The sequence below is a fragment of the Mustela putorius genome, unplaced genomic scaffold (genome assembly GCF_011764305.1).
Source record: "Mustela putorius furo isolate JIRA1106 unplaced genomic scaffold, ASM1176430v1.1 tig00004007_pilon_pilon_pilon, whole genome shotgun sequence".
NCBI lineage: Eukaryota > Metazoa > Chordata > Mammalia > Carnivora > Mustelidae > Mustela > Mustela putorius.
The window spans coordinates 3,693,536-3,714,505 of NW_025422145.1; the positions used below are offsets into that span (position 1 = coordinate 3,693,536).

Here is a 20,970-nt window from a genome sequence, read left to right on the forward strand (position 1 = left end):
ATCTCAGGGTCCTGAGATCGAGTCCCGCATCGGGCTCTCTGCTCAGCAGGGAGCCTGCTTCCCTCTCTCTCTCTCTGCCTGCCCCTCTGCCTACTTGTGATCTCTCTCTGTCAAATAAATAAATAAAATCTTTAAAAAAAAAAAATCAGTTAGAAATGGTTTATAGACCTAAATCCTGCAAAAGAACCACTTGCAGTGGTTGTGTTTGTTGAGGCAGTTGGTGAGGGTTTGCAACCTAATAAGGTGGGATGCTGGTAACTGGAAGTTTGGGACAGTCAGGAGAAAGCACGGAGTCCTGTTTTACTCACGCTCTGGGAAGAGGGCCCGCCCATCCAGCCTGCAGTGTAACGGACTTAACCAGGGCACAGGGTAAAGCGCTCAGTATGTTTCAGCTGACTTTAGAGTGCATGGTCTATTTTAAAACAAAGAACCTCTCGTATTGAGTTAAAAAAAAACAACCCGCAAATTTATTTACATTTATAATAGATACACCTACATAAAAATAACCCAGAAAGTGACAAAAAGCAAGCGTGAAAATGGGTATCTTGGGCACATAGTGACAGAACGAAAGTACTGCAGGCGTGTTAGTGTGAGATAAGGCAGACTCCACACTAATTACAGTGCATGTAATCCACTGAGACACAGCAGTTACGAATGCTGATGAGCATAGCGGAAATAGATAAAGGAAAACCTTGGGAAAAATTGATAAAATACAAGCATAAATGGACAAACCCACTATCTTAGTGAGAGATTTGAATACCTCTCTCCTGAAAGAACATCAAGTAGGTAGGGGGAAAAAAAGCTTTAATAAAGAGGTTTTAAATAACAGTATTAACAAGCTTGCTTCTATAGATACAGACAGTGGAGACTATGCACACGTCGGAATTTGAATAACCAACTTGTAAAAGTTGATTTTAAGCCAGTTCACATAGCTAATCTCAATGAAATGGATGTAATGTTACTTTCTTCCGAGAGATAATGTATTTCAAAGCTTCTCTCATGCTGTAAAGACTCAGGAAGTACGTGTTCCTTTTAGTATCCTTTTTTGTGTCTTTCGTCCTAGGAACTGCGGCCGTAGGGCACACGGACAAGATTGGACGTTTAAAGGAACTCTGTGAGCAGTATGGCATGTGGCTTCACGTGGAGGGGTGAGTGGAGGGCGAGGTTGGCTCTCTGGTGGGCCTGTGCGCCGTGCTCATCGGGGCGGGCGCCCAGGCTCTTAACTTTGTTGTTAACGTTTATCTTTAAGGGCTCTTTGGGTTCGGTAGTAAAAGTAACAAAATAACCCAGAGTGGCATGAGCGAGAAGAGATTGTATCGGCTTACATAACTAAAAAGGTGGTGTTAGGATTATTTTGGGCGCAGCATCAGCCAGGGCTCGGCATCTTCCTCCCCCCACCCTCTGTCCCCGTCACTGGGCCTCATTTCCTCTCTGGTGCCTCCTATAGAGACTTTGCGATGTTGGTGCAAAGTAGTTGCAGTGGCCGCGGCTTGCTCTCCAGGTTTTCGTCCTGAGGGTCAGAAGTCCCAGCAAAAGTCTCCTACTGAGTCCCTCACCGTGGCCAGGGAAAGGTACCACTTCCATCATGTCGGTGATATGCTCGCCCGTGGAGCAGGTGGCCGTGTCTCCACCCAGAGCTGTGGTCTGATGGAGGAGGTGGGGGTGCTTTCCCAGAGTGGCTTAGGGGAGGATAATGGGCAGCTACAGGAGACCAGCCCCGGCACACCATATGGGCTGGGTTATTTTGTCACTCTGGGAAAGCACTGATGACTGGAAAATAATAGGTTTGAAAGATAAAAAATAAGACAGCCATTACGTTGCATCAGCAGGTGACATCCCCTGAAACACATTTGATTAAAGTGCATTTTCAAGGTGTTGCTGAAATTTGTATATACTGCATTTTCTGGTGATATGTTTATAACCCCGCTGAAAGACATTTTAATGTCAGTTTAATGTCAGTTTAATGTCACAGCCTTTTTTTTTTTTTTTAAAGTATAAACTCAGTGAATAAGCAGCAGTAAATAATTTGTGTTTTTTTTTTTCTTCCAGTGTGAATCTGGCAACCTTGGCTCTAGGTTATGTCTCCTCATCAGTGCTGGTATGTGACTGATTTAATAAATATTGTGTTTTTAAGAAGGATTTAAATTCACTTAATCCCCAAGGCGCCTGGGTGGCTCAGTTGGTTAAGCATCCAACTCTTGATTTTGGCTCCCGTCTTGATCTCAAGGTCGTGGGTTCAAGCCTTGTGTTGGGCTCTGTGCTGGGCATGGAGCCTACTTAAACACAACAACAACAATCCCTGATGGCTTTTCATGTTTTTTAATGAATGGAGGAGGGCATTGGGTTTAATGGATTCTGACAGTCTGTAGCAAAAAGTTGTTTTCTCTTTGGTAGGCTGCGACCAAATGTGACAGCATGACATTGACTCCAGGTCCATGGCTGGGCTTGCCAGCTGTCCCTGCGGTCACCCTTTATAAACACGACGACCCAGCCTTGGTAAGCTCACTCTCACTGGGAGGGACTGGGGAGTGGCTAATCACTCTGGAGTCTGGGAGCAAAACATGGAAAAAGTGAAAAATTTCCTTAATGCCAGTTCTGTGACTTTCTTTTTAATCAAAAAAATGTTTCTAACATAAATGAAACAGTACTGTGTATGTTTTTTTTTTTAATTTATTCTCAGAGGCCCCCATGTGTATGAAGAACATTTTATGACATTTTATGACTGTGTAATATTCTTTTACTTACCTCAATTTAATCATTCTCCTTTTGTCAACTTTGAGGATGTTTTCAAATTTTTGTTACTAAAATAATGAGCATCTTTCTGTACTTCAAATTATTTCCTTAGAAAAGGTTCCCAGAAGTGACCTATTAAAAGTCATTAAAGCTCTCTATCTCCATTGTCTAGAAAATTGTAGCGTATTTTTCCTAAGAAGTGGTTCTTAATAGCCGATCCCTCAGTGACAGGCCTATGCAAAATAAGTTTTGAGTGATTCTTACTAAAGCAGTTAATGTCTTGCTCAGTTGATAATGGTCCCCTGTTTGAGGATACTCAGAACAGCTTTGGCTCTGAGACGGGACCCATCTGGATTCTCATCCTGGCTTTGCTACATCTGAGCTGTGAACCCTTGAAAGCAAGTTCTCTGACTTGGGTTGTCTAGAATACTCCCCTCATGGGGTCTTTAGGTGATCAGAGGCCAGCCAAGTGCCTGCTGTAGCATCTGACACCCACTAAGTGCAGAGGAAAATGGTGACTAATCTGTGTCTTCGTTGTCTTTGATCACTAAAACCATATTGGCTTCTTTAGACTTTAGTTGCCGGTCTTACATCAAACAAGCCAGTGGACAAACTCCGTGCCCTGCCGCTGTGGTTGTCTTTACAGTACTTGGGGCTTGATGGGATTGTGGAGAGGATTAAGCACGCCTGCCAGCTGGTGAGTAGAAACCTCAAGTTTAAATGAGCCACCAATACTGTGGCACAAGCAGTGACAGAAAACGGCCCCGTTGCCTCCCCATCCGTCCATGACCTTGTTGCCTGGATTTGGCTTCTCCGAAGGGACCGGAGAGCATGCGTACATTTCCTGTGCAAAGTTCTGGGAGGGACTGCAGGGGTGTCCCAGCAGTTGCATCCACAGAAATGAGTTCAGAGGAATGCTCGTGTGAACACAGGATGAGAGGAGGAGTCACAAGATGAGAGCCAAGGATTGGAGAAGGAAGCACACGAGGGGGGTGGGGGGGGGAAGGAGGCCCCTGACCGGCTGTCTCTGCGGGGGGGCGGAGATACGGCTGCTACGGGTTGGTGATAGATGGGCTGCGTGGTTGTTTTAAGATTTTATTTATTTATTTGACAGATCACAAGTAGGCAGAGAGAGAGGGGGAAGTGGGCTCCCTGCTGAGCAGATGCAGGGCTCAATCCCAGGACCCTGAGATCATGACCTGAGCCGAAGGCAGAGGCTTTAACCCACTGAGCCACCCAGGCGCCCCTGGGCTGTATATTTTTAATACCAGCTGGTTTGGGCTCCCAAATGGCAAGGCTCTGGGGACAGTTCTGTAATTTTCCTTCCTTCCGTGAGGTGTTCTCATTGTGAAGATGTAATTACGCTCTAGATAGCAAAGAAAGTCATGTTTATGGCGTTTGAGAGCTGCGTCTGGAAGCTTGACGTCGCCTGTTTGCTTACCTGGTAGACGGGTGATGTAATAAGAGATTGTAGGATTGAATGAGCTCAGACCTGTGAGGCTCTTTCAGTAGTGCTTGATCCCATGCAGACTGATTTAAAAATAAATCTTTGTTTTAAATGTGTTCTGTGGAATCAGTACTTCCTCACGTGTCATTTTTATGTTTAGGGGAAACTAGTGTCTTCGCGTCCCTGTAGCAGCTGTCTTCGGGTTTGTTATGTCAGGATCGTTCATTCTCACACTCATTTCTGATGCAGCAGAAACACTGTAAATGAAGTAGTTTGATTTTTACATGAGATGATTTTGAGGTTTCTGTTCATTAGGTTTACAGGAGCACATTTTGGAAAAAATGTGGTCACTGGACTGTCGGCTCATGTCTTGAGGTTTGGTTGTTCAGAAGGGAGAGGCCTTTATTGCCGTGGTAACTCGGGCACTGCAGGGGAGGTCTGGGCGTCAGGGGAGGGCTCCTCAATTCCCTCATGGTTGCAGAGCACAGGAAAATAATGAGACGTCCGCTCCCAAGCTATGGAGGTCACTGCGGCTCTGTCTTCCTGCAAGCAAGCGCTATAGGTGGTCCCAGGACCGCCGAGTGCCTCTGATGGCCTGTCGCTGACTCCCCGCTGCTCCGAGTGTGCGTGAGACTGCGGGGACACGTAGCACATGTGGTTATCTGTATGGTCATGCCTCTCCGGGTACCCTCCTCCTCCACTTCCTCCCATCATCATCGTCATCACCGTCCTCATCCTCCTCCTGGAAAGCAGCTACAGAGTGTTTACTCTGCGCGCAGCAGTGCGCGTGCGCGGTCTCATTCGAACGTCCCTAGACACAAAGGCCATGGGTAACGGTGTACTGGGTAGTTTTCGTGAGGGGTTTTCCAGTGTCTGATGCTCAGTAAGTAACTGCGGAATGAATGAACCCAACACCGTGAAGTATCTGCTTGTTGATCCCACATCAGTAACAAGACCTGGGGCGGAGATAGCAGTACAACGAGGAGGGGGTCATCGCACAGGCGATGCACATGGTGTTCTAGAGGCAGTTTCCAGGTCCTGCCGTACAACCCTGTCAGGTAGCTACCCTCCTGGTTTTCTCATTGACGGACCCAAAGCACAGAGAGGCTGAACAAGGTGTCCAAGGTCATAGCTAGTAAGTGGCAGATGGAGTTGGGTGAGATTTTGAACTCAGGTGTGTGTATTGTAGACCTGTTCTCTGAACAGCGTTTCCTCGCTTACCTTGGCTCTTCTTCCCCAGTGTCCTGTTCTGTGTCTTGTGTGCCTTTGCACTTGTGTAGCTTTGTTGGGGGGGTTTTGAGCTCTAACTGGCATGTAACGTTTTATCAGTCTTCGGAGGACAGCCTAATGAACAGCATAACGAACCGGTGTTTGTGTATACTGGGAAGTGATCGCCACAGTTACAAGTCCAGTTAACACGTGTCACTATTCATTGTTACAAAATTGTCTTCTGTTGTGATTAGGACTTTGAAGATTTACTCTCAGCGATTTGCAGATACGCAGTATAGTTCAGAACCATCGTTACCATGCCGAACATGACATCCCTGTGACTGACTTATTTTACAACTGGAAATTTGTATCTTTCAACCGCCTTTACCCATCTTTACCCTCCTACCCGCTGCCTCTGACACCCACCAGTCTGTTCTCTGTATTTATGAGCTTATAGGGTTTTTTTTGTTTTCGATACCCCATATACTGTTGTCATACAGTATTTGTCTTTCTCTGTCTCACTTATTTCACTTAGCGTATTGTCCTGAAGGTCCATTCGTGTTGTCACAAATGGCAAGATTTCATTCTTTTTTACGGTGAATAGAACTTCGTTGTGTGTGTAGATTCTGCACTACCTCCTCTCTACTCACACATGCACGGATGGACACTCGGGTTGTTTCTGTATCTTGGCTGTCGTAAACAATGCTGCAGTGAACGTGGGGGTGCAGTTTTCTTTTCAAATTGGAGGGTTTTGCTTTGTCTGGATAAATATCCTGAAGTGGAACTGCTGAATCATACAGTGGTTCTGTTTTTAAGTTTTTGAGGAACTTCCGTACAGTTTGCCGCAGGGGCTGTGCCAGTTTGCGTCCCGCCAGCAGTGCTCCAGGACTTGCCGCTTCCTCCGCATTCTTGCCCACCTTTGTTGTATCTTTTCTCTTTGATACTGGCCGTTCTGACAGACAGCTTATTGTGGTTTCGACTTGCGTTTCCCTGACGAGGGGGATACCGAGCATCTGTTCCTGTACCTGTTGGCCGTCTGGGTGTTTTCTTCGGAGAAATCTCTATTCACATCTTCCCATTGTTCAATCGGATTTTGGTATTTTCCCCTTGAGTTGTAGGACTTGTATATATTACAACATTAACTCCTTATTAAATAATTTATTGGCAAGTGTCTTCTCCCAGTCAGTAGGCTGACTTTTCATTTTGGTGTTGGTTTCCTTTGCTGTGCAGAAGCTTTTCAGTTTGATACGGTTGTTCATTTTTGCACTTATTGACATGTACTGAGTAGGTTTTGAAAGAATGAATGACTTATGTTGCTAATATGAGAAATTCACTTGTGTCTAATAGAAAAAGCTTTTCTGGAAGCACTACATGTAACTTTCAACTGAAAGATGGGGGAACGTTTGCAGATGTTGAAAAGCAAGAATTGGCAGCCTAATTCAGGAGTCATTAACTGAAAGATTTGCAGGCCTTCAAAGACCCTCCTGAAAACCAGTTCTTAATATGTTACATTTGGGGCTCCTGGGTGGCTAAGTGGGTTAAGCCTCTGCCTTTGGCTCAGGTCGTGATCTCAGGGTCCTGGGATCGAGCCCTACATAGGGCTCTCTGCTCAACGGGGAGCCTGCTTCGTCCTCTCCCTCTGCCTGCCTCTCTGCCTGCTTGTGATCTTTCTCTCTGTGTGGAGTAAATAAGTAAAATCTTTAAAAAAAAATAAAAGTTATGTTTATCTACTGAAATTACAATAAGTAATTATTAAATACATATAATGTAATGAAATCACAGTGATTATTAGCTGTTTTTTGTCTTTTGCAGAGTCAGCGGTTACAAGAAGGTTTGAAGAAAGTGAACCACATCAAAATCCTGGTAGAGTATATAATTTGATCTGTTTTTGAAGTAAATAGTTAAGGTTCAAGTTAGAGTGATCATTGTGATAATTTTAATAAAACCGCATTCTTTGGAGGAGAATCATGAATGACTTTAAGTCTTAGAAAGCACAAACCCTAGAAATTTTTACCATTTGCTAAAACCCCCTTGGTGCTTTTCATATAATCATTTGTAGTCTTACTCTGTTAAATAGAATGCACACACACAAAAAATGCATTTAGAAATGCACAAAGATCTCACAAACACGATTGACTTTGCCAACAGCGATTTTAAAACACCCATCTTCCTGATATGAAAAGTCATTTTGTCTCTCACAGTATTTTGACGACATTTTCATAAACCTTCTGACACCAGAGTTGTCATTTGCACCGAGTGGGGAGTAAGGAAGAGATAAGCACGTGACCTTGCTCTCGTCTTCCCGGGTATCTCCCTACAAGATGCCAGACTGTCAGAGAGTGCTGTCTAGGGGTAGTTACCAGACAAGGAGGTGAGGGTTTAGCAGGGCTGATAACTAAGTATCAGTACAGGCTTGAATGTTTGCATGTTTTCTTCATCATATTTTTAGAATTTCAGAAGATATAGGTCAGATTCTAATTTAAAACAGGGTCACTGGGTGCTGCAGGACACAGTTAAGTGTAAAACTAATACTTGAGTTAGTTTGGGGTTCAAGTTAATAAAGTAGATTTCCATTGAATACACAATTTGCGTTCAGTGCCAGATGAGAGCTGCTCTGCGTTTGCTTCAGAGTAGGAGCTTGGAGCTCAGTTGACCTGAGATGACCCAAATTCTAGCTTGGAAGAGGACAGTGGCCCATTGGAGAAGCAGAGAGATGCATGTAAATCAGGAGACTTGGGTTCTAATTTCAGCCGTAGTGCTGAGGCCCTGTGACATTGAGTCACTCTTTCTTAACTGCCTAAGCCCGTGAGCTCAGTTGTCAGTGAAGGTATGTTGGTTGGACTCCTTTAGTAAACGGAAAAGCCCAGACTATGGACTAGCAGGAGCAAGACGGCAGGAGTCACGGCAATGCTGGGCCAGGGGACTTTCTTTCCCTCCCTCGCTGAGCCCACTTGGGCTCCTCATGTCCCCTCTCCCTCTCCTTCCTCCTCCAGGCTGGGAGATTGTGCTGGTGCTGGTTACTCCCCAGTGGGTTTGGGGCATCTGTGTAAGGCCCGGGAACCCTCCCCAGCCCTCCTTCCAGTGGATGCTTTTCTCCGGAGACGTACAGCCGCTGGCCAGCCCCATGCGGCCCTGCCGCTGCGGTAACCGTCCTCTCCCAGCTGCTGGGAGTGAGACGCGTGCGGTGCGCTGTGTCCGGCACTGAGCCTGGGCGTTCGTTCATTTACCCCTCCCTGGAGTCTCTTCATTCTAGCTGGAAACACTATCCCTTTCCCTTCTTTTCATTTCATTCGTTTCTTAGCCTTAAAAGATCTGAGTTCAAATACCATGTCTTCAGGGTGCCTAGGTGGCTCAGTCGGTTGAGCATCCAACTTCTGATTTCCACTCGGGTCATGATCTCTGGATCCTAGGACTGAGCCCCTAGTTGGGCTCTCAAGGATTCTCTGTCTCCCTCCTTCTGCCCTGTTCGTACTCTCTCCTCCTACTCGCCCCTCTCAAAAAAAAAAAAAATAAATCTTAAAAAAAAAAAAACCCCAAAAACAAAAACCAAATGTCATGCCTTCAGAGAGGCCCTGCTTGACTGTCCTGTGTAAACCAGCCCTGCCACCGTCCATCACTCTGTCCCCGGGTGTGTCCTTCATTGCAGTTCTTATTACCTGAGACCATGTGTGTCTTCCCTGTTTGTTTTGCTTTGTAAAAGCTTTGTAAAGGCAGCGACTTTTGTCTTTTGGCTTTTTCACACTGTGCCAAGTTTAGAATTTGGCCGGGAGTAGGTATTAAGCATGAATAATAAATTCACTCTGTGAGTTGGTCACAATGGCTGTCCCCTCTTTCCTGGTGAGGAAGCAGGCACAGAGCAGTTCAGTGACTTGCTCATGCCACACAGCTAGGACATGGTGGAGCTCGGATTCACACCGCAAGGCCCGTGTTCTTACCCAGGGGGCCGTTCTGTTCCCGGTCAGTTTTCAGGAGAACTTACTCTTCGTCCTGCTTCGGTGACCGGTTACGAAGAGCAGATCAGATAACGTGAGACAGAGCGGGATGAAGAATGTAAGGCCTCATGAACTACCAGTCATCACTGGATGGTTTTGCTTTGGGTCTTTGGGCGGCGCTGCCATAGAATCCCAGGCATTGAGTCCTCACTGGACGTTCCTGTGGCGGAGTGACGCCACTTCTGTCTTCACTGTGGCTGCCTGTCCCAAGTCCCATCGTAGTAGGTGGCTGAGCCAGGACTTGCACCCAGCGTGTCTAAGACAAGCTGTGTCTGCAGCACCGTAGCTCTTCTCCAAGGCCCCATGGGCCTCCTCCCCCGGTCAGATGGCTGACCCTTCAGGAGCCTCCCGGCCCCACAGCACAGCCACGCTTCCCCTGCTCAGCAACCCAGGGCCTCGTCTGGCCGCCGGGATACCTGGGGCGGCTGCTCGTTCCGGGGGCGGAGCCCGTCTTCTCAGCAGCGGCGTTGTGGCCACTGTCTGTCTGACCGGCTCTGCTGGGTGCGTGGGCTGCGCTCTAAGCTCGGAAGCTAGTGTTTCCCCCTTACCCCTGAATCCTCACAGGGCCCCTGTGTGCAGCTGACATTCCTGCTGGCTGTTAAGATCGTCTCTGTCCTTGGGTTCTGCTACTTTGACCGTGGTGGGTCTAAATGGCGATTTTCTAAGAACTCCTGCTTGGGACTTGCACTTACTAAACGTGAGGGTTCCTTTTTTCCCTAATCGATTCTGTCAAGTTTGTTTTTTCAACTGTGACCTCTTCTTCCCTCTGGACCTTGAGTTGGCAGCATACTGAACCTCGTCGCTCCGTGTTCGCCCGTCCCTCTGACACGTCCCCTCGCTGCCTCTTTGCTGCCGCCTCGGGAGTTTTTCCAGACCTTTCTTTGCTCCTGAGTGGCCTCTCATCTGCGTCAGCCATTCGCTTTGTGTTTCAGTGACTTTTTCTTCCTTCCAACATGTTCTTTTTAGATCTTGTTCAAGTTGGTGCTTTTGGTCTTTTTTTTTTTTTTTTTTTTTTTTTAAATTGTAAGCATGGTCTCCATTTCTCTGTAAGCATGGTGGTCACCGTCTGTTTCTGATTGTTGCTTAATCTTGGGTCACCCCTGGATCGTGTCTGCTGATTCCTGCTCCGTGTGTGTGTGTGTGTGTGTGTGTGTGTGTGTGGTAACTTGTCATTGTGAGCTAGATATTTTTGCGTGTGTGACTGGTCCAGGTCCGTGTCCCGTCAGGTCCACAGCTTTAGGACTCCTGTGCCACTTAGGACATCAAGCCCAGTGCGGTGTGCACTGATGCTTTGGTCTCTCGTGAGAGAATTTTCTCTCCCTTGCAGACAGAGCCTCAGGCAGCGGGAAGCCTCTTGCTGACCAGCGGGTGGTTTTTCCTCTCAGGACCGTCCTTCGAGGGTCCTTGAGCACCATCCGCACATGGGCCTGCAGACACTAGATGTGAAAGCCGCCTTCCTCTGTCTGCTCCCCTTCCTCTAGCTCCGGCTCGGCCGACAATGTTCTTTGCTTTCTCTTCTTCTTGGGTTCACTGTTCTTCTGAGCCTAGCCGTGGTTTAAAGGTTTTTATGGGTTATCAGGATATTGAATCCAGCATTTCAGTCTGCCGTGTGCTAGATCCAGAATTCTGTGCACGTAACCCTGGACAGTATTTCTCATGCACTGACATTTGAGACCACCGAGCTCAAAGAAACAAGAAACCAAGGACTGTATTAAACTATATATAGAAGTCTCGGTACTCAAATTGTCCTGCCTTATCCTAAGTGAGGATAGGGACTGGCTGTAGGAGTTTGCTGCTTTTGTGGCTGTTTTCATCTTGGGTTTGCTCCATTCTATTTAGACATTGAGCCCCTCCAGCTTTAAAGTATTACTAGATGTATTTACGTGACAGGCAGAGGAGATGACAGGTGAGCGCAGGAATCAGCCCGGTTGGTTGTTAGGTTGCATACACACTCTGCTTGATCTAAGTCACATCCGTGTGATCCTTTGAGAGGTTAGTAGAGAAGACCTTGGGCCAGCTCCTTCCTGGCTTTGGATGTTAGCATTTCTACCATGGAGAGCCTTGGAATATAGGTGGTGGGGGGGGTTGGTTGTTGTTTATTAAAGATTTTATTTATTTGAGAAAGCACGAGCAGAGGGGCAGAGGGAGAGGGAGAAGCAAGCTCACCGCTGAGCAGGGAGCCCGATGAGGGCCACAGTCCCTGGACCCTGAGATCATGACCTGAGCCAAAGGCAGATGCTTAACTGACTGAGCCACCCTGGTGCCCTGGAAAATAGGAAATAGGCTTTTGGTTTGTTTGTTTGCTTTAAAAGATTTTATTTATTTATTTCACAGACAGAGATCACAGGCAGAGAGAGGGAGGAGGAAGCAGGCTCACCGCTGAGCAAAGAGCCGGATGCGGGGCTCGATCGCAGGACCCTGAGATCATGACCCGAGCTGAAGGCAGAGGCTTAACCCACTGAGCCACCCAGGCACCCCAGGAAATAGGTTTTATGACTAGAATTGTTGAATGCTCAGAGATCTTCTGTCCCTGTGTGCCATATTCTGTCAAGGGTGTTGCTGTTCCCTTTGTATCCTGACCCTCTGATGGAGCTGATGGCCCGCTGTGTGTGTGTGCAATGGTGGACATGAACTTCATGCTGGCTTATCTTAATGCAGTGAATGTTTTTGTCTGTAATGAAATCCATTAATGAAGTTAGTCATCTGACCTGTCCCAAATATAAGAACCCCTTCAGTGATGGAGAAGATAGGAAGCTTCAGCTCGAGACTGTGTTTACCTTCTTGCCAGCAAGACTTACATCCTGTTCTGAGAGTGTTACAATGTGAGAATATTTTGTCTGTGAATATAAAAAGTTGCAGTCAGGGGCACCTGGATGTCTGCTCAGTCACTTAAGTGTCCAGCTCTTGGTTTCACTCAGGTCATGATCTCAAGAGTCATGAGATCGAGCCCCATGTTGGGCTCCACACTGGGCACGGAGCCCATTCTTCCAACCCCCATGCCCTGCTCTCTAAAATCTTAGAAAAAGAAAAAAAGTTACAGTCAGTCCTGCTTGAGTTAGCGTTAATTTCTGGATTCTTGAAAGCTTCAGCTCTCCGAACACTGATTCTGGTTATACTTTTTCCTTGCCTCCTTTGACTTTAATGGCAGGCTTACGTTCAGGAGTGGCGCAGTTTCCTCCTGCTTTATTTCAGCGCGCCATTCAGTGTCAAGATGTCACAGTGCAGGAGAGCCTTCTCGGAGCCGGCTGAGAATTACTTCTAAGAATTTTACTAAACCCTTGATTGCTGTTTCTGTAGCAGCTGAAATTAACCTTTGAGTTTTACATGTTGATTAAGAGAACATGCTATCTGTAGCCTGTTGTTCAAACCCCTGGTTTTATTTTGCAGGTGTTGGGATTTAATGTTACTTGGTAATAGCAGATTGATTTTTCAGGTGGAAGATGAGCTCAGTTCTCCAGTTGTGGTGTTCAGGTTTTTCCAGGAATTACCAGGCTCAGGTAAGTGATTCTAAAAAGTGTTGGTTTTGTATTTGTATTTAAGGGCTTCACATTTTAGACCATTACAACGTATATAGATAGTCCAAAATATTTTGACTGCTAAAATCTTCAGTCATTGTTTCAGAAAATGTTAATAATTTTCAGGGGCACCTGATTTGGGCTCAGGTCGTGATCTCCACCTTGGGTGTAGAGCCTGCTTGAGGTCTCTCCCTCTCCTTCTGTCCCCCCCAACCCCACCCCGCTCTCGCCTGTGTTTGCACTCACTCACTGGGAAAACAACAACAAAGCACCACCTCACAAAAACGCCAGGCCTAAATGCCTTAGCATTTTGTTGATCGTTTCCTATGATCAAAGCAGTGGTTTCCAAATGCTAGTCCCTAGACTAGAGCTAGAATGAATGGGTCAGAGTCCCTTGAGAATAGAGATCTGGATACACACTTAGATACCGTGAATGTGAGTATCTGAAGTAGGGCCCTCGAATCTTGTTTTTTTGTGCTTATCGTAGTTTATTTGTTAAGTACTTTAAAATACAGGGTAAACATACATTAAAGACATGGGCAGTTGAGATTGGGAATAACATGAGGCTATATTTAAAGGCTGCCCAAGTGCCACCATCCTAGCGCAGGGCACAGTTATGTGTCCTCTGGACAGCCACAGTACCCGCTGAACTGAGCTCTCACTTCTGTGTACTGCACACACCTCATTCCAGATCATTCTCTGAATGCAGAGTGGGTGGTGATGGATGTGGCAGTCCCATGGTGCTTGGTCACTGCCAGACCCTTCAGCATCTTACTGTTTCTGTTGAATTAAGTCCAAGCTCTGTACCTTGTGAGGCCTGTGGGGTCTACCCTTTGCTGTCTCCTTTAGGCCACCTCTCATCTTGATCACTGTGCTATAGTCAGATTGGTCTTGAATTTCTAGAACATTCTGTTCTGTCCTAGAGCAAGACCTTTGCAACTGCTGTTCCCTTTGCTTCAAGCACATTGCCCTTCAGCCTTCTGGCTGGCTCCCTGTCTTCATTCAGGTCTCCAGAATGTACAGCCTCCTCGAAGAGGCCTTCTGTGTCTGTCCTGTCTTAGGTGACTATATCAGAGTCCCTACCTTCTTTCTTCCCACCAGCAACAGAATATGGTCATTTAATTTTTTTCTTTATGGTGTTTTTCAATAGAATAGAAAGAGCAGGATGACAGAAGCCTTGTCTGCCTTATATCCCACGTGCTCAGCACAGCACCTGGTACGAACAGGCACGCAGACCATTTAGATGGAAGGAGATAATTTTTGTTGTGAGGCCCACTCTGGGTCCTCTGGGGTTCTCTGATTTACCTCACACAGTGGCTGATAAGACTAGTTGGTGACTTTAAGTGTTAGACTTTCATTTCCTCTCAAGGTTCCTTGAAAGAAGGACTTCTTTCTTTCTTCCATTTTTTAAGATTAATTTTATTTATTTGTTAGAACAAGCAGAGGGAGCAGCAGGCAGAGGGAGAAGGTTCCCCACTGAGCAAGGAGCCTGATGTGGGACTTGATCCCAGGGCCGTGGGAACATGACCCAAGCTGAAGGTGGACACTTAACTGACCGAGCCACCCAGGCGTCCAGAAAGAAAGACTTCTTAAATGAAATTAAGAATTCTATTTGTGAGACTATATTCAAGCATTATATTTTTCATGAGGAAAAAAATGTGGAAGCTTAAAACCCCCTGATACACATTTTCAAAAAATTTTAATTATGGTAAAAGGAAAAGTTTACCATCTTATGTGTACAGTCCACTGGGGTTAAATGTATGCACGTCGCTGTCCAGCAGCTCTCCAGAACATTGACGTCTTAAAAACTGAAGCTCCACACTCATTACGCACCAACTCCCCATGTCCGGCCTCCCTCCCAGCCCCTGGCGACCCCCATCCACCGTCTGAGTTTGACTTGTGGGAACCGCCTGTCACTGGAGTCCTACGGCGTGCGTCTTTGTAACCGGCTTGTTTCACTTAGTGGAATGTCCTCAAGGTCATCCCTATTGAGCTTGTGAGAGAACCTCCTTCCTTTTGGAGGATGACCGTGTTTTGTTTACTCATTTATCACGAGCTACACATTTTAGTTTCTGTAATGTTTGCAACTTCTCCCTGGGCTCATGTTGGGAGCTCAGTGAAGTAGGGTTTGAGGGGTGCATATAGCGCTGTGTTTCTAGAAGGTGACTCCCCTGTGCTCCCGTGTCAGATCCAGTGCCCAGAGCCGTCTCCATGCCCAGCGCGGCACCTTCAGCAGTCGGCCGGGAAAGACACTGCTGTGACGCCCTGAATCGCTGGGTAAGACCCGCGGTCCGGTGCCCTTTCTTCTCCAGCCCGGTTGGGGGCGTGCGTGCTCACTGCTAACGACGGGGAAGTCAGACCCTGGAGGGACGCTCCCGTGGAGGCCCAGGGCTTCCCTCCAAGGCTCTTCCTTGGATCACCGGTCCCCGGGCCACGTAACTTCGGGCGGGGCCTTCCAGCGTGATTCCCTCGGCTGACCATTTCTCGGCCGCTGAGGACGGCTCGAAACCACATGCCATACGGGGACTGTGGGGCAGCCGCCTGGGCCTTGTGAGCGTCTGTAGCGGTGTCAGAGGGCTCGTGAGCCAGACGCACCCCAGCACCTGGCCATCGGACGGCACAGACCGAGGACATTGTGCTCCTGCTGCCATTCGATGCAGAAATTGTGCTTCCCGGATTTGTGTGTAAAGAATGTTTCTGAACAGTGTCAGGGTGTCCACCACAGCCATGTGGTGTAACAGGGTCAGGCCCCACCTGGGGGCTTTGATGAGTCCGGATCCATTCATACGACGACAGGCAGAACAGCCATTAAAAGCCATGTCGCTGGGTGTTTATGGCAGAAAGGAAATGGTCATCGTAGCTTACATGAAAGGCTGCAGGTTACTGCCCAGTACGTAGAATGTCGTGTTTTATGGCAACAGAAAAAAGACACCCGGATGGGTCTATCAGACCTGAGCAGTGGGTGCTTCTCCGTGGTGTGCTGTGGGTAATTTTTATTTTATTCTTTTGGTTTGCCTGTATTTCCTAGATTTTTCTACACTGAAGTTGTATTTTTTAGCAACAAAAAGTGTAGAACTTTTAATCCGTTTAAATGAAGTGGCCACACGTATTCAAAGAGAATCAAAAGAATTCGGGGGCCTTGCCCCAGGGAGCCTCCGGGCCTGGGGCTGGGGGGTGAGCGTGGGTGAGGGTGGGGAGACCGGCGGGTCCCTCCCTGGGGGAGCCTCATCACCGTGCCCTTGTCCCTGCAGCTAGGAGAGCAGCTCAGACAGCTGGTGCCCACGAGCGGCCTCACGGTCATGGACCTGGAAGTGGAGGGCGTGTGCATCCGGTTCAGCCCTTTGATGACCGCGGCAGGTAACGGGTCTCTGGGGGTTGCCCGCGCTGGTTCTGGGAGCAGCGGTGAGCTGTGTGTTCAAGTCCGGGCTGTGGCTTCGTTTGCTGTTCCGTGGGGTACTCCGCTCTACCTTCGAAGGGGCTTTTTCTTTGCCTTTGCGCTATGCATAGGTAGATGAGTTTTCCAGAGTAACTTCTCAGAAATAGCCTTCTCCAGTCTCTCGAGTCTCCCTGTGTTTTGGTGTCTTGGGGCCCTTTGCTGGCTCCTGCGTGGTGCTCAGTCTGCATCGTGGAGCTGCGGACCCCGGGGCTGCCCTGCCTGCTGAGATGCGGGTCTGTGGGGCAGAGGCCATGGCTGTGGCCTCAGAGCTCCCCAGGTGGTTTGCACAGAGCCGCTGTTTTAGACGGCTGCAGGTACATGGGCTCCCACGATGGACCGTCCTGGGCGCGCTCCCGTCTTGGCCGTTTCACACATGTGGGCGCCACAGCGAGGGGCCTCCCGTCCAGACCTGCGCCCATCTGGGATGCCACCTGCCCTGGGGGGGCCGGAGGTGGGGCCACCTCCGGTCATGGGACTGAGAAATCGCTGACAGATGCATTAAAAACTGTGATGATTCTGTTTTCTGAGATGATTTAAAAGATTTTCTGAAAATCTTTGATTTTTTTCTTTATCAGATATTTTAAACATTTTTGGAAAGATACTTGATCTAAAGCCTCAAAGTAGAGGGGTGTGGGCATTTGTCCTGCAAAGAAAAGCCTGCCATGAAGACGGCTAGTGGCCTTGTCTGCAGTGATTTCTGCACCTGCTGTGTGGGGCCTGAGCCCCAGAGGCTTAGTCTGTAAACCCAGTGGAGCGAGCCGAGGACACCGGGGCAGCACTACAGAGGCTCAGTGGGATCCCTTGCCCTGTCTGAGTCGCATGCGGGGGTAGTGATGTCGGGTCCTGCAGCCGTGGGGGCGTCAGGCTGTCCTGGGAGCTGTGGTCAGCCCGCCCTCCTGCCTCCTGCACACCCCTGCCAGAATCCTCCCTCCCATGATGCTCGTGTGCGGCGACAGCCATGTGCTTGCCTCGGCCTTTCTAGCGTGTCGTACGTTGTTCGTGACATGCTCTGAGTCCGTGAGAAGAATCTGATTTCTCTGTCCGAGTGTCACTATGGGTGGCGCCGGGGTTCACTCTGTCTTCCGTGTCCTAACCTGCAGGAGCGGGCTGTGTCCGTTTCCAACGCCCGCTCTCTCCAGAGGGGCTTGGTAGCCTTTTTTTTCCCCCTTTCTACTGCTTCAGCTCCTGCTAACCAGATGTCCCCGTAGCTGCCGAATTCCCGAACAGTGAGAGGGGAGCCCTGCCCTCTGTTGTCCTCCATGTTCTTACACATTCCTTGAGCTCTCTGGGGACGGTTTCAGTTTTAGGCACGCGGGGGGAGGACGTGGATCAGCTCGTGGCCTGCGCGCAGAGCAAGCTGCCCGTCCTGACCTGCACACTGCAGCTGCGGGAGGAGTTCAAGCAGGAGGTGACAGCCACAGCAGGTCTCCTGCACGTCGATGACCCGAACTGGCCTGGAATAGGGGTTGTCAGGTACGTGTTCGTCCCGCTTGGCCGTACAGAGACCGTGGGTGTGTCATTTTGTGGACCGGCTCTGCATGGGCACAGCGTACGCATCTCTTAGAAATTGAGTGAGACCCTTTGGACGCTTAGAAAAGCCCAGCGCAGCGCAGCGTGGCCGCCCTTGCCCTCGGTAAAATAGCGATCCCTGTATTTTCTGTGCCAGCTCGCAGGTGACTGGGGGCGGGGGGTGCTTATAAGTGCACAGCTCATGGTTACTCCCACGGGGTACAGGGAGCCACAGATCACTAAGACCAGGGACCAGCTCATCGGCCGAGCACACGGCTCTGCCCTCCGTCGCTTGGTGCACATGGTTGTCCCTTCCGGGACACTCCCTGCTTCTGCTACAAACGAGGCTTCCAGACCTGGCCTCTCAAGTTTCACGGACTGGAGACTTGGGCCTTCCTTGCCATGTTCTTGACAGTGTCTGACCCTAAGACACTCCGAGGCTCCTTGGCCCAGTGTCTCACCTTCCTGGAAACAGCCAGAGCTTAGACCCCTCGCAGTCCTGTGTGTGAAGAGGCGTCTGACCTTTCAGACTGAAATACTGTCACTTGATTTCGTCTGTAGGTACGAACATGCTAACGATGACAAGAGCAGTTTGAAGTTAGATCCAGAAGGGGAAAAAATCCATGCTGCACTCCTGAAAAAGTTAAATGAACTGGAATCCGACCTTACATTTAAAATGGGTAACTACTATTTTTATAAGTCAACTCTGAACTTCGGAAGGCCATTTTCTGACTGGTTAAGGGACTTTGGGCTCTGTTTCCTGGGAGGAAATGCTGGTTTAGTTCTTTCTAGGGTGGGCTGGCTCCCTCCCGCTCCCACAGCCTGTCCGGACATCCCGTGTCCCCATTAGCACTTTTCTCGCCCGGGGAGGGAGGCTCCTTTGTGCCTGGTCGTGCCGTCGTACGGGAAACTGGGCCCCAGGACGGGGGAACCGAGTCAGTTGGTTGTATCTTCCCGCAGGCCCTGAGTACAAAAGCATGAAGAGCTGCATCTACATTGGCATGGCGAGTGACGATGTTGATATTTCGGAACTGGTAGAGACCATTGCGGTCACAGCCCGAGAAATTGAGGAGAACTCACGGGTCTGTAAGACTAATCCGCGTCTCATTCCTTTTCTGGGTTCTCTCGAGGCAGCTAGCGGAGGTCCCAAAGGAAGCCGCTCCCCTCAGAAATACCTGTTTGTTCCTGAAAAGTGTGTGAAGGCTTCCTCTGAGCTAAGCCTTGCGCCCGGAACCCAGAAGCCCATGGGAACGGGACACAGCCCCTGCCCCGGGTGGGCTCACAGCTGGGAGGCCGAGAACCGCAAAGCCAGGCGCGGCAGTAGGTGCCGTGGGGGAGAAGCTGGGGGGAGAAGCTGGGGTCGCAGAGCGTTCGGAAGACAGAGTCACCCCTGTCTGACAGGGTGAGGGGAGACTTCCCAAGCGTAGCTGTTCCGGGGGCTCCGTGAGGCGCATGTTTCTCACAGCAGAACTTCCTGCCAGTAAGAGACCTTCTTTTGGCCAACTGTTAAGGAGACCAGACTGTAGACCTCACGGATGTTCCGCAGACCAGGTACTTGAGTCAGTAGAGATCCCTTAGAAGCAGAGAAAAGGAACTAAGGCAAGATGGCTCTGAGGAAACCAAAGCATGTGTGCGGGCCGCTCCCGCTAGGGAGGGGAGAGGAGGCTGGCTGTGAGCTGAGGAGCCAGCGCTCTTCAGTCGCAGGCAGACTTCCTAAAGGTTTTTCTAGACTCAATCTGTCACTTCCAATTCCGTTCCGTGAGTGCTGAGCCGCGTGTCTGTTTTCTGGCGGGGGGACACAGATCACATTTCTCTCGTCCCTTTCCTGACAGATGAGGCTGGCCACCAACATGTGTCTTACCTTATCCAGGCATTTTATCCTCTTCTGTCTTTCTATCCTGACACTTAAAAGTGCAAGATTTCATTTACTACTACACTTATGAAAAATGTCACCTGTGCTGTGGTAATAGTTCTAGGTCTCAGGCAAGCTTCGACAGCTGGGGTGACTGGGTGGCTCAGTTGGCCGGGTGTCTCACTCTTGATTTTGGCTCAAGTCATGATCTCAGGGTCATGGGATCGAGTCCCACACTGGGCTCTGGGCTAAGCACAAAGTCTGCTTGGGATTCTCTCTCCGTCTGCTCCTCCCCACACTTGGGCGCGCACGTGCACACACACACACACACACACACACACTCTCACTCACTCTCTTTCTCTCTCTAAACAAAATCTTCAGCAATCTTGGACAAGTAAAGTCTTTCTTGGTCCTAACACAGCTTCTAGAAAACATGACAGAGGTGGTTCGAAAAGGGATCCAGGAAGCCCAGGTTCAGCTGCAGAAGGCAAACGAGGAGCGGCTTCTGGAAGAGGTGAGCCTGAGACAGACCCCCCAGCCGCCGCCGCGCCGGGGCCGCCCGCGGGATGGCCGTGAGCAGCAGCGCGTGTGTTTTGCAGGGGGTGCTGCGGCAGATCCCCGTCGTGGGGTCCGTGCTCAACTGGTTTTCTCCGGTACAAGCTTCACAGAAGGGAAGAACCTTTAACTTAACAGCAGGTAGGACTGACCAACATCCCAGGTCTCACTGATTTTGCGAGTTTCATCCTGGTTCCTGGGATGCCCCACTCAAGTGGAGGAGCCCGGTGCGCACACCGCCCGAGCTTGGCCCTGGGTCTGTGCCAGGAACGGGTCCCAGAAGCCAGGACGCATCTGCCCCGGGGACACTACGGTGTTGTCTTCCTCTCCGGCGCCCTGGCTGCGGCGACATGAGAGCAGACCCCCACCATCCTGTGGGAACGTGCTTCCCCGGCCCGTCACGTCCTCCACGCAGCGCCCTTGGCTTGGCGCTTAGCCGAGTGCTTCCCGCAGTCTGCGTGCTGGGCCCCAGCTTCTCGGGAGACGAGAAGGTCGTAGTCTGGAGCCCGGGCCAGCTTACTTCACAGCCGGCAGCCCGCAAGTAGTAGCAGTTGCCGGGAAGGATGTCCCGCTGTCGCTCTCTTCCTTTCTTGTTCTGGTGGGGGACAGTGCCCTCAGCCTGAGGTCCCTCCCTAGGAAATGAGGGTGTCCTCGGGCCATAATCTGATTGACATGCCAGGCCTCAGCCATCAGCAAGGTGTCTGTTCCTTGTGGCCAAATCG

General features: G+C 49.4%; 1 protein-coding gene across 4 annotated transcripts in view; it reads left to right on the forward strand.

The window, feature by feature from the left end:
• Positions 1 to 20,970, forward strand: part of PDXDC1 (pyridoxal dependent decarboxylase domain containing 1) — a 51,196-nt gene that overhangs the window by 27,760 nt on the left and 2,466 nt on the right. For all 4 annotated transcript variants that reach the window (XM_004750339.3, XM_013055127.2, XM_004750340.3 and 1 more), the window contains 13 exons: positions 1,064 to 1,148; positions 2,050 to 2,098; positions 2,395 to 2,496; positions 3,305 to 3,430; positions 7,202 to 7,252; positions 12,815 to 12,878; positions 15,085 to 15,173; positions 16,148 to 16,253; positions 17,634 to 17,805; positions 18,403 to 18,521; positions 18,802 to 18,923; positions 20,115 to 20,207; positions 20,293 to 20,389. In XM_004750339.3, the coding sequence (XP_004750396.1) occupies positions 1,064 to 1,148; positions 2,050 to 2,098; positions 2,395 to 2,496; positions 3,305 to 3,430; positions 7,202 to 7,252; positions 12,815 to 12,878; positions 15,085 to 15,173; positions 16,148 to 16,253; positions 17,634 to 17,805; positions 18,403 to 18,521; positions 18,802 to 18,923; positions 20,115 to 20,207; positions 20,293 to 20,389 (1,275 nt within the window). The remainder of the gene's footprint in view (positions 1 to 1,063; positions 1,149 to 2,049; positions 2,099 to 2,394; positions 2,497 to 3,304; positions 3,431 to 7,201; positions 7,253 to 12,814; positions 12,879 to 15,084; positions 15,174 to 16,147; positions 16,254 to 17,633; positions 17,806 to 18,402; positions 18,522 to 18,801; positions 18,924 to 20,114; positions 20,208 to 20,292; positions 20,390 to 20,970) is intronic.